This window comes from Aquila chrysaetos, chromosome 2 (assembly GCF_900496995.4).
Source record: "Aquila chrysaetos chrysaetos chromosome 2, bAquChr1.4, whole genome shotgun sequence".
Taxonomy (NCBI): Eukaryota; Metazoa; Chordata; class Aves; order Accipitriformes; family Accipitridae; genus Aquila; species Aquila chrysaetos.
In genome coordinates, this window is record NC_044005.1 from 35,182,229 (window position 1) to 35,195,161 (window position 12,933).

At 38.6% G+C, this 12,933-nt stretch overlaps 2 protein-coding genes across 13 annotated transcripts in view; one reads left to right on the top strand and one right to left on the bottom strand.

The window, feature by feature from the left end:
• The window catches only part of CDIN1 (CDAN1 interacting nuclease 1), a 134,943-nt gene extending 129,714 nt beyond the window's left edge, over positions 1 to 5,229 (top strand). For 6 of the 7 annotated variants that reach the window (XM_030035849.1, XM_030035819.1, XM_030035809.2 and 3 more), the window contains 2 exons: positions 2,309 to 2,459; positions 3,247 to 5,229. In XM_030035849.1, coding sequence (XP_029891709.1) covers positions 2,309 to 2,444 — 136 coding nt within the window. In that variant the 3' untranslated portion in view covers positions 2,445 to 2,459; positions 3,247 to 5,229. The remainder of the gene's footprint in view (positions 1 to 2,308; positions 2,460 to 3,246) is intronic. The other variant, XM_030035799.1, reaches the window with a different exon arrangement.
• A 3,334-nt stretch (positions 5,230 to 8,563) lies between these two features.
• Positions 8,564 to 12,933, bottom strand: part of LOC115350322 — a 45,304-nt gene continuing 40,934 nt past the window's right edge. For 5 of the 6 annotated variants that reach the window (XR_005934252.1, XR_005934251.1, XR_005934253.1 and 2 more), the window contains one exon: positions 8,564 to 12,531. The gene's annotated coding sequence lies outside the window, so the exon portion shown is untranslated. The remainder of the gene's footprint in view (positions 12,532 to 12,933) is intronic. The other variant, XM_030035870.1, reaches the window with a different exon arrangement.

Genomic DNA, 12,933 nt, shown 5'->3' on the forward strand with positions numbered 1-12,933 from the left:
ATCAAATTTGGCATTTCTGAACATAAATTTTTAAGTACAAAATATTCCTGAAAAATTGTGCTTTGCTAGAAAGACATAAATTAGCCTTTTAAGGCATCTCAAAATATTAATTTTATTAAAAATCACAATTTCAAAAAAAAATTAACAAATTACATAAGCACAGTGCCCCATGCATTTTATGGTGGATAGGGGATTCAGACTGCCACGCAGAGCAAAATGAGCCCTTCAAAACTTGGGCTGAGCAGCTGCTCATTAGCATCAAGGTTTTACCTGGCACGTGCGCTCGTAATGAGGAAGTACTTGTGTACGTTTCATAGCTTCTGCCTTGCATAAAGTAGCCCATTAGAAATGTAAGGTCTGCTCTCTATCTTCTGGGGATTTTTGCTTTTAAAAGAACTTTGGTTAGTACCTAAGTGCATCCCCACCCAATTATCCCATTTCTGCGTTTGGTTGGTGTGGGAACAGATACGTAGTCTGTGGAATAACAAAAGTAGGCCCATCCTGCATTAGCAAATCACTGCCCCTCACCGGAGGCAGTGAGCATCAGTCCTTGGCTTCACTTGCCGCTTGCTCCTCTCTACGGCTAAGCTAGTGGGCCTCCGTGGTACAGTGAGGTCGTGCACATCTTGGCCCCACATGAGCTTAAGCAAAGGAAAACGGAGAGACAGTAGAGGCTGAAGTTGTTGGCTAGCCAGAGAAAACTTAGGAATTGGGTGTAGGCAGCATCGTCCTTCTGTATGAGCCACTTTTTAGTCTCTGCTTTATTCAATGCTGAACATGTTTGACTACTTTACCTAGTATAGCTGCATTTGTCAGAGTTTTAACCTTTCTGCTTTCAAATATCATCTTTCAGTTGCAAAAAGCACATTTGCCAGCGTTGCCTCAGCTGTGCTGAGGGGTAGTTTACTTTGCCACTAAACTGTGGCCACTTCTAGGTTGAAGAGTAGTAGCCATAAACCGAAATGTTACAACGCTATGCAGCGGTTTTGGGCAAAAGACTACCGTATCTAATTGAAACTGCAGGAGGAAGCCACAGGGGTTTCTTCTTCCTTTGATGCCTGTTCCATTACATGAGCACATCAAATGAAGTTTTCCCTCCATTGTTGGAAAGAAACCACCCTAATGAAGCTGGTCTGGCACTACCCACGGTTTTGAGTGCTTGTGTTGTCTGCTAAGTGGACATTTAGGTTACTGTGCACCCCCCCAACACATTTTTATTATAATTAAACATTAACAAAAATTGGCTACCATACTGGTTGAGTCCTGAGCACAGCTCTGCATATAAACCATTACATGACATTCTACTGAACTTTTTCTTGTACAGACGGTATCTAACAGCTCATCCTGCGCTGTTGTTTTTGGCAAGTTCACTACAGCATATAATAAATCAAGGAAAGAAAAAGCTTTTTGGCCTAATGTTGTACAGACTGCTGTAATGTTAGACTACAGAAAGCAGTTCTGTTTTTAGACATCCTTTTACTAACCCAACATTCATAATTTATGATTTCACTGTAAAATTCCTGCAACACTACACCAAAAGTAGTGCTGCCCTTTAATTAAGTGCTCTCAGTAGGAAAAACGTGAAACTGATGTGCAAAACATATCGCAGTACACAGTGATTGATAGTGATTACTTCTTTATGAACCCAGCCTGAAGGTCTGAACTTCCTGATGGGTAAAATAGTCCATGGGGCTACTTCCTGAGATTGCCTAGTGGGGATCAGTCAGAGTTAGCAATATCTGAGGAATTCCTGAGGCACATTTCAGAGACGTTACAGCAGAAACTTTCTATTTCCTTCTGAATTGTGCTTTACGTTAATAATTACCTGAATAATAGCTCATTGTAGAGATTGTATTTTAAGGATTCATTGTTATCTTCATGGTATTATAATTTGCATAAACTGGGACTTGCGTAAACCCTTGTATTTTTAATGCCTGCATGCCCAAATCTGAAGAAGCAGAGTGCATGGCAAGAGAGACTTCTGTATGTATCCAAGTCACTAAATGTTATTTAATATTTAAGGCATGGGTCTTTTTTTACTGATACGTGCGGAGTATTCAAAGGAAAAAAAACAAAACTCTGATGTGGATTGTTTGAGTCTCTGAATGGCATTTTTATACATGGAATCAGGTATTAATGACATATATCAATTCAACATTGATTAAAATTTGAAAATTAAGTGGAGGTCAAATACTCCTTCCAATTTAGCAGTAAAATTAACAGATTTACTTGTGTTGGAATCACAGAGGTGGGAAATTAAAGTTCACCTAACGCAATCTCCTATGTTCATTTCATTTTTGCTTAATAGATTTGGCCCTGGATTAGTCATCTACTGGTATGGATTTATTGAAGAGCTGGACTGCCATCGCGAACGCGGTATTCTGCTAAAAGACTGCTTCCCTACTGACATTGTGACTCTGCGACACAGCATGGCTCAACGCTGATGTTGGGAGGAAGAGGTAAATCCGGAAGCAATTTTACTTTCCTGCAGTGTAAACTAATGGCAGCATCTGCCCTGAACTTCAGCTGAACTCCTGCTGCCCGCCCTTATGCTACTGCCTCTTTACACAAACATATCAAGAGTTTCTGTTTTGCTTCAGACCTCTGTTGTGATCAGCCAAAAAAGACAGACACAACCCACTCATTATCAGCATTTCTGTCTCTGTCAAACAGCTAGTTTCTAGATACTCATAATCTTTCTTCCTTCCGGATGGGTTCTTCTAGCATTCTAAACAAAGACAAAAATGCAGAGGCTGAAAGGTGCAACTTCCAGTTCTTATCCCTGTTACAGAGTCACCTTTAAAAACAAGTGGCTTCTTTATGGTTTCACTCACAAGTTTATTCAGTGCTAGGGATCTGACTGAAACACCTACCCTGATGTGGAAAGTTGGTAAAGACTGTTATTCTCGGGCTTAAAACCATGGAATGCATAGCTCATAAAGCCCAAGTGGTAAGACAGGATCACGTAAGTTCTGGCTTTTACAGTAAATAGCTGGATTTCAAAAGAATAATTGGTACGTGTGTTTCATCACTCTCTGATTGCAAAAATCAACAATGGAATCCCAAGTTAACAATTAAAAAATAACCTAAGTTAGGGGATTTTTAGGGAGAGTGAAAGTGAAGAGCAAGGATTTATTTTATGTCTATAAGCCTGTGAAGTTTGGGGTTAGTTTTGTGGGGTTTTTAATAAGGAGTTTAATGACTCAAAAATAACTTGCGTTTTGTCTTTTCCTCCCCACCCCCCAGGGAATCTATACCTAGGAATTTTTCTCTTAACTGACTTTAAGGAAGGACCTGTCTTGACCCCTGTAGGTACTGTAACATGCAATTTTCTGGCGTACTGAAGTCCAGAAGAACAATGTGCAGGAGCTCTCTATGTGGGTTACTTCTGAAGAAGATTACCATCCTCGTGTTCAAGAAGGGGAGTAAAAAAAAGATAAAACAGTGCTTCATACTGGATCAGTTCCACAAGACAAATAAAGCACACAAACGGGCATGTTTCCTGCGTACTTATTTATTCTTGTAAGAGCATTGTTCTTCTCCTGTTGGAACCACCAAGATCAGAGGTACATTGAGGTGGGTGTTCGCCCTGCTTGAGGCTATGAGGAGTTCAGTCTCGGAATTCCATTTCCATCCTCATCGCCACTCAGAGGGCTAGTATTGGGCCTCAGGTTTGTGCTCTCACTTAAAGGTTTCCTAATGATAGCAGCTTATTGGGCTTGACACTCTTTAATACTCTTTTCTTTGCTAACTGGCATTCAGGAAAGGACAAAATATTTTAAGAAGTCAATGAGAGTTTTGCGCATATGCTCACCGTGTTCAGTTTTTCAGAGAAGCAGAGGTATGGATTCTGTTGTACAATTAAAGGTGTGATAACAGTCTCCCTAAAGCACAAGTTGATAACCTCTTCCATAAGGAAGGGGTCTTTAAAACATTACAGTGCATATTCATCATCTTTTTTCAGTTGAGGTGATACTTTGTGCGCCTGTATGATTTCAAAAATCACATGCAGACTTTTTACAGTCCTGCCTTAGGTTAAAAGCGAATTAATCCTATTCGGGTTTTTTTCAGCTATAATTTTCAGATGCATACATAGTATTTTTATTTTGAATTTTTAGCTCTCGCTTTAACACTTTTTGATAAGTTTCAGCCAGGAGTTTATCATTTTGACTAATCTTTAATTTTCAGGAAAAAATATCTGTAGCCTTCCTAGTACTCTGTCCCTTGCTGCAGAGATAAGCTAGTATAGCTCCACTACAGTGAGTTATTGTTGCATAGAGATTATTTTCCTGGGTTTGAATGTGTTACAGTGGAAAGATTTATTTTTAAAAAAATACTCAGACACCTGTAACTCATTTATGTTCAACTATTTAAGGCGTTGTGCTTAGTTTATTTTACCTGACCAGCTTTAAGGATCTGCCCGTAAAGATACACAGAAGCAATCTGTGAAGTGTACCTGCCTGATGCTACACAGAAGCTGCGTTTAGGGTGTTGCTGCCCCTGGGACTTTTAACTGTGGTTTCAGTTAGTGGAATGTGTAAAATCAAGAAAAGAATGAAAAAGAAGAAATAACTGAACATTATCATAGAAGAAAATTCAGAAGTAATGGTTGTCTGAGTGAAATGGGTTTTAAGGGCAAACTGAATTTGTTTTAGCTAGTGCATATGCTTTCTGTTGTATGAAATCATTTAAATCAGCTTTTACATGATGCACTAATGCTGCTTTTTCTTTTTGAATAAATTAAATTTATCTGCACAGATGTTGAAAATTCTGCTCAACCTCCATCAAAGCTTTGTTTTATTTGTTTTTACATTAAACAAATTTATGTGGGGACACACAGATAAATCAGGTTAGGTTTGTATTTGTTTATTTATTCCTCTACCTAATGCTGTGACATAACAGGTTGGAAAGCAGTACAGATGTCTTTAATCAAAGCTTTGACCTCATCTTTATATATTACCCCCTTTAAGAATCTTTGTATCAGAATGAGGATGAAATAAGCCACAAAAGTGTACATACTGTACTAATTTCATTACACGCTACCAAACAAGCTTTGCCTCCCCATGAATTACACTGTGTCACTATTTTAAATGCTGAAAGCAGAACATTAAAATAATGAAGACTACTTTGTTATTCCTGCTTGTATCTTGAAAAAACCCTCCTTTGTATATTTTCTCTGTTTATCAGATGTAAAACATCAACTTTATTATTAAAGAGGAGAGACAACTATTTGTTTGTGGGTTGTTTGTTGGGTTTGTTTTCTTAAACAACGCCGTAGCCAGTAGAACCTTAACATTAAAGCCAAATCCAGTTTTATGGAGTATTCTGTAGAGTGTGCTAATGAATTATGCCAAGCCAGAAAACAGAAGTGTGCATAAAACTGAATGATGTTCTCACTGGCATATATAGACTTGCCAAGCATCTGCTCTTACAAGCACTGTAATAAGGCCTGTTCTGAGCTTTAGGAATTGATGTAATTGTGTTGAACAGGGAAGTAAAACTTCCTTGTATAGGAGGAACGGCACAATGGTGGGTCACGGTCTAGTATAAAAAGAAAACATTTTTTACCATTCCTGTATGCTGGGGATACATTATTAATATGAGTTTAATAATCTTTCCCTAAAGCCAGCTCAGAGCAGAATAAAACCTCTGATCTAAAGCTGAAGAAACAGGACCAAATGTCTTACTGTGCTTACCTCATTACTATTTTATCACATTAATAGTACTGATAGTGAATAATTTTCATCCTGTTTTGTTATATTTGCTCATTCAAAAAGTCATTCTTTCGTGGTATTTGCTTTTGGATTTCTCTACCATCTAGACTACTCAGAAGACTACTCTTGGCTCTTTCCATTTGCCTTTAAATCCTCCCCTTTTAATTTTCCATCTTTTTTAACCATTTCACTTTTATTTATTCAGCATCCTCCCATTTGCCCTTGTTTCCCCTTTGAAAAGTCTGTCCTATGTTTTCTACTGTCTGCTCCTGTTTCTGATACTACATCTGAAGAGTGCTGTTCCCAGTTCTGTATGCATTTGGGCCCACCCACCATCTCAAGCAATTTTGTTCTTACTCTGATTTAAATAACAGCTTTAGGTACCAGGCAGAGTGTCCTCACATTTCCACACTGCTTTGTAACAGAGAAGCATTGTGATCCCCTTCTTCGTTCTGTTGGTTTGAAATATGGGTCATTTCTACAGGCTGGGAATGTCCACAGAGCAAAGCACTAGTGCAGCACAGTCGCTCCTGTATTGAGGGTAGAGTTGCTCAAAGGACTAAGTTAAGAGTGCATCTGTGCTGCTAGAAAATAGGCATGGCCAATATTAGGAATTTAGCTGTTACAGCGGTCTCTTTCATTAAGGAGACTTGCTTTCTGCAAGTTCATGCCTTGCTTGCACAGCACTTCTGCAGGGAGGTCTGTTGAAGTCAAAGGTTTAGCTTTCCTCCCGTGCCAAAATCTACATGGCTCAGAAGGGAAAAGATGGCTTGCTCCCCGTTTTCAAACCACAGTCGTTCTGGCAAGAGCTTGTACCTCCTACAGGTTGTTCTTATTTACCAGAGTTGATTACAACTCCTCAAGGGTCAACAAAAAGTACACAGAATTGAACTCAGTTCTTCCTTTTACTTCAGCTGAAGTAGTCTCAGTATTTAGAGAGCTTCTGAAGGGATCTTCTGCAGCTCGGCAGTGAATGCTGAGCAAGAATAACAGTCGTTAGCAACATGCGTTATTTCAAGGATGAGATTATAAGTATGTTAAGACAAATACTGCTGAAGTATTAATTTAATATTATGGAATAAAATAGGAGGCTGCCCGCAAAAAAAAACCCACAAAATTCCTCCTGTCACGTTATTCTAAGTCACAGAGGGCCATTTGTTGTGGATTTGCAGGTTATTCAGAAATAACCGTTTTATTACGTTGACAAAAGAAGAAACCTCAAGGGCTTGCTCTTTACAGTGGTGTGATAGGAACCTAAAGTGTGCCTGTTGAAAAATGAACTAGCTAACAATGGGAGCTTGGCAGCAACTTCACCATTTATAGAGAAACCGTCTATCTAGTGCGATCTGTATAAAATAGACCTCGCGTAGGTTAGGGAAAGGTCACAAGTTACACAAAGTTTGGATAGTCTAAATGCGTTACTCAAAACTAACTCTCCTGTGTATAGTAAATATTATTTGAACCTGTATTATTAAGAACATGCCAGGATTCAAAAGATTAAATAAGGAAGATGTAATTATGAGCTAAATAATAAACAGAGCAGTTTTAGTTCCCCTTGTGTTTTTCACTTTCCTGCTATTGTTTCATATATGGCCGTTATACAAAGAGCAGCTTAGGTCAGCTACTATAAATTATGGGTTTCGTACAATAGTAATCTACCAAAATTATTTCAGAGCTGCATCAAAGAGCTTCAAAAGACTTTTCAAAAACTTTTCCACATAATAAAAAGACTTCATTTTGATGCCCTATTTTTATAAGGATTCCTTGATTTAGAGTTGCATCTTACAGTATTCAGCTACTTGCGTTGATACTATGTTATTGGAACACACGAGATTTGCATAATTTATTTGTAGCCTCAAATAAGCATGAAATGGTAATATCAAAAAACCTCTTTTTAAATAGGTTACCTGGTGCGTGTTTCAGGCTAGGTTTTTAACCTGATCTAAGTGAAAAGGTTTTTGTTTGTCTGGTTTTTAAGAAAACCAGCAAGATTTCAAGTGAAATTTTATCTGACTTTCTTCCCTTCGCAAACATCCATATTCACAACGATAACAGTCATTCACCATGATAAAAATAATTCTGCTTAGTAGCTTCTAGCTGGCATCGTGTCCCTGTGTAAGGTGTTAGCCTGCCCTCGCTCCTGGACAGGCTTTCACCTAATCTGAACAATCGGATGTCATCTGCACAGATCCATAGATGTGGCACTGCGATGTCAAAACAAAATGAAATGTCAATGCAAGTGTATGGAGACAAAGTAACAATATTGAAACCATGTCAGTGCACATCTACAGAGACCATGTTACTCTGTCAGTGTGATTTTAGGAAGATCACTTTGAAATGTTAAAATGAAATGAAACTAAGTCAATTAGGTAATAACAATTGAGGTTCAGGGATTAATTGAGGGCCTAAGGTGAAGCCAGTGACCATTAACCCCAGCTAGTTATTAATTCTCAGAGAAATATCCTTGGCTAAGGTTATTCTCATTATTAGAGAGTTTGGAGGGTTTTTCCCTATTTTGTGTAAATACTTTTTGCTGTTGCCTCTAACAGTGATACCACAGAGGGCAGTGTTGAAGGGCAGTACAAGCCATATTAGTGCTAAGTTAAGTGTCCAGAGAAAGTGAATCCACCTAATACCAGGCAAACACTTTTTTTTTAAATAGACATTTAACAGATTTATCTTGATGTCCAGCTGACTGTCTATAAACAGACAGATTCACTATAATGTACTTACCTCTGAGAACTTGCCAAATGAAAATAGTATGAACATGGAGAAGTATTCATTTGCACAGCAACTACTATTTGCATGGCCCAAGTATTCATTGTTAACATAAAGCAGGACATGTAAAATGGTCAAACAACAATAATATTAAATAATTATTTTTGAAAATACCTAAACAAGCACCAATTCAAGGTTACAAACTTTATGCAAATTAAGGTTTCCAGAGTGTATGACTGTAGCATTAAGACACAAACGTGCGATATATTATTCATTTAATACTATCAATGAGAGATTTTTGCCAAGATCGATGCCTCTTTGGACCAACGTGCTGTACAAACACATACAAAGTCTCCCTGGGTCTCTCTCCTAAGGAGAGGTGACATAGAAGACTAGATCAAAGGAATACAATTGTTTTCTTTTTGTAGTTTTATTTATGTAAATACATGTACATTTATATATAAATATATATACTATACACATATAATTATTTTTGCTATTAATAAATACCAGCTACCCTTTCTCCTACCGAAGTCCCTGCTACTTGTTTGCTCTTTATAGGTGTGTTGGTAGAGGTCTTCAGGAAGGGGCAGTAACTCAACACTTTTCCCTGTTGTGTAGGATGGTATCCCACGTTCAAGGGTTGATGAAAGCACAGAGACATTTCTGCAAGTTGACAAGCGATGGTGATGCTGAGAGAGTGTGACACAGAAGAGGGGATGAGCTGCACCTGGAGGAGGCCAGAGCCAGCCCTGCTGAGAGCTGGTGGGTTTTAGAACTTGAACTGGACATTTTGGGGCCTTTTTCCCCAACGTGAAGCTGCACAGATGCGGTCTCGCCTCACAAAGTACTTCAGGGGTGCTAAGAACATTTCTGAAAACACTTTGAAACTCCCAGTAGAAGAGTACTGTGGAAATGCAAGCTTTATTACCAGAAAATGCTTTCCATTACAAATGCATACACTGAATTTTTTTTTTATTTTTCTTTTTTTGCGAGGGGATTTCCGTAATGAGCATTCATGCCACGCTCCATTTTGTATTCTGCCTCAGCATGATAGCTCCATAATGAGTGGAAACACATAAAAATTAGTTTGATCAGTTTGTTTCCATACACACTTTAAGCAGCCTCATTTTAATGTGTTTGGCATTGCATTACATACAAATGATGAAATACATTTACAAAAAATAGTCTGGCTACATATCATGAAAAAAAGCGTAGGCACAGTTGGGTCTCAAGACATACAGTTTCATCCTTCCTCTGAGGCAAGACTGTCTATACAGATCAGCTTAGATGTCTGTCTAATCTATTCTTAAAAAACTCCAATGATGGACATGCTTAGATTATGGGAGTCCATTCCACTACCCATCTTTATTTAGTTAGAAGGATTTTCCAATGTCTTACCTAAATCTTTTTTTGCTGTAATAAGCCTGTTACATCTCATCCAATTATAAATGACTATGGAGAATAAATCTAGTGGCTGCCTTCTTTTTCTGACTTTAACTAAACACCATGAACTCTTCCAACATTTTTTGTAGGAAGTTTTGAACTTTATGATCATATTTGTTACTTTACACTTGTCTCTTCCAGTTTGTCTTTGTTACTTTGTTCTAGTTGCAGAAACACAGTATCTTACGTACAAGATCCCTGCAAATACATTCCCTGAATGACAAGTTGGTGGCTTCTATTTAGGCTGGGGCCCTTTATAATGCCCACATCCAGATTCAGCCCAAATTCATCATTTTTTCATCCTATTATTCTTTTCCTTCTTGCACATGCTACTTGCTAGTGCATTTTTAGAGTTTTAACTTGCTGGTATAAAACTACTTCTGTGATCCGTTAAGTTTAGTTTGAATTCTAATCTCACCCTTTGGAAATACTTAAATACTTGGTGTGACTCACAGAGTTTTGTACCTGTGTAATCTGACTGAAGTCAGTAAGTTAAAATGTTCAATGTTTCAAGTCTGTTACATGGATGAGTTTGATGGTTAGCTGTCACCAATAAAATAATAACACTTATGGGATATATCCATCACAGGATATGCTCATAAAACTCCTAACGCTAGTCTTCATAGTCAGAGACATGTGGCTTACAGCTCAGTTTGTGAAATAAACATTTACTTAAACAAAATACGGAGTAAGAAAGAGTCTGCTAAATGGAGCATGCAGCAGCAACAAGTTCTTTTGCTTAGGTGCACATTTGCCGTGAAGGTCCAAACTCTCAATTCTCACAGTTGGCTTGATTATCTTAACAATTCTATTACCACTAGCCCAATTACTCAGCTATACTGATGGGCTCATACTGACTTGCCAAAAAGTTGGAGGCTCCAGTCGACACAAGTGTTCCTGCGCTTTCATTTCACCCCAAGCTTTCTGTAAGGTTTGCTGTAGGCAACCAAAGAGGGAAAGAGTTGTATGAGTTGTTTGTGCTCCAGCAACCCACAGCCCCTGGAAATTCAGCAACATTTTCTGGCATGACAAGCAGATGTGTCATAGGAATGCGAGATAATAAGTGTCATAGATTTACCTTTGCCTCCCATTTATCTAATCCATGCTGTACTTAGCTTGAAACAATCCTGTCCATTAATGCTATGCATAACTGTTTTATGCTTCTTGACCGGAGATAACTTACTCAAAGCTAATACTAACAAGGGACAAAGAAGAAAATTAAGTACCTAACATTTGAGCAACAATGGGGAGTTTTAATTATGTCCCAGATGAGATACCTGTTACCTGGAAAAGTACCATTGAAGAGTCTATTTAGAGGGAAAATATGTTATCACATGTTATAGCTAGCCTTCAGTGTGTAATTTGCAGTCTCCCCATTTCCATTTTACAAGCTGCACACCCTTTTCCTTCGTTCTTCAGACACTCAGGCACAAGAACTTATGTATACAAAGTGGTCAGTTTGTAAGAGCTGTGTCATGAAGGCTCAGAGAGCAGACTCGGTTGGATTTTTCTCGTACTTCCTCATCTCTGCCCCAGATGTGCTAGGGGCTGTGAGTCTACTGCTGGTTTCTTTCTTATCCTACCTTACATCACTGCATCGCTAGGTTAGATCAGAGAGTGATCTGCTGGCATCTGTGTTCAGCAGTATCACGCTGATGGCTGAGCATTTACCCTGTTTTTTCTTGCATCGGGACTATATTTTATTCAGCCTTAGTGGTCTTCTGCTGAGGTCTTGTCACATTAACAAGCTAGGTTTTCCAAAGTAGGGAAGGTGATAAGGTCTCATCCCTACTTTCTAGGACATCCTTTTTAAAAGTCAAAGTGACTTTTACTAATAATGACACAATGTCCATTTTGCAGCTGCACGTGCTGTGCCACAAGTGCCAGTACAGTGAGTACCAAGTAGAAAAATGAGTTCTCGTGCTTAAACAATGAGTTCAGGATTGCTTTACATTTCCCAGTGCTCTTTCACTAGGAAACTGCTTTGCACTCGCCCTGTAGGCTTTTTTTCTCAAAATTTTTTTTCATGTGTTAATAACACTTTGGTTCTAATTCTATTTTCCTAAAAAAAAAAATTGCTATACTATGCTTCTTGTTCCCTTTTCTACATTCTTCCCTACTACACTGTTTATTTCTGTCTGTTTCTTCTTTCAGAATTGCATACCTAGTCCAAAGCTCCAATTGCTTTGTGAAGAGAAACAAAAGCCTCCCTCTCTCATCTGCCAAGCCTGGCCAAAGTTGTTCTTGTAGCTTAGTGGCCGCTTCTGAAGAGAGACAACCTGCAGCCTCCTGAAGGACAACAGATGGAAACCTCACTGTCACCGGGGACTTAGATGGCAGCTGTGCTTTGCCCAGTCCTGCCTTGCAAGACCCTCTCAAGAAGCCCCCACCTTGCTGGGTCAGTACGCAGGTGTCCTCATACCCAGAGAGAGGAACAAGGTTTCTTCTGCTACATTGCATTCAGTAAAAGGCATCTTTTAAATCGAAAGCAACTTCTCTGCTAGTTGTATCTAGGATACTTGCTTTTTTTGTTTGTTTCCAATTTCACTAACGAGGTTTTCCATTATTCTTTCCTTTATGCAGTTTTGACTGTTTTCTCTCATCTGATTCAATTTGTTAAATCTCCTCTATTCCCTTTCCATGTGTTTTTAGTCTAGGATTAAAAAAAAAAAAGTGTTCTTAGAGGCATAGTAGCCAGCACATTTCAAACAGTGATACCTTAAAACTCTAGTGTACACAAGTTGTGCTTTTAAATTTGTTGGCCAGTCAAACGCATTACTGTGCTTCCCACTGATCCACTAACAATGTTAAAACACGACTTCCTCTGTCTGTTTAGCCCTTGTATAGCAAGCCTGTAAGTGATGGCTTCCTGGTTTTATAAATACTAACAGCTAAACAGCAAAGCATTTTCTGATTTCTTGGCCTCGTATTTCCTTCAAAGATATCAAAAAGTATTTTCCTGAATTCTTTGGTGAGGTGTATTTGATGTGAATCAGGAACAGAGGAAAACAAAGGAAAGGACCCGTCATAAGGGTGAAATCCCAGGACTGGATCC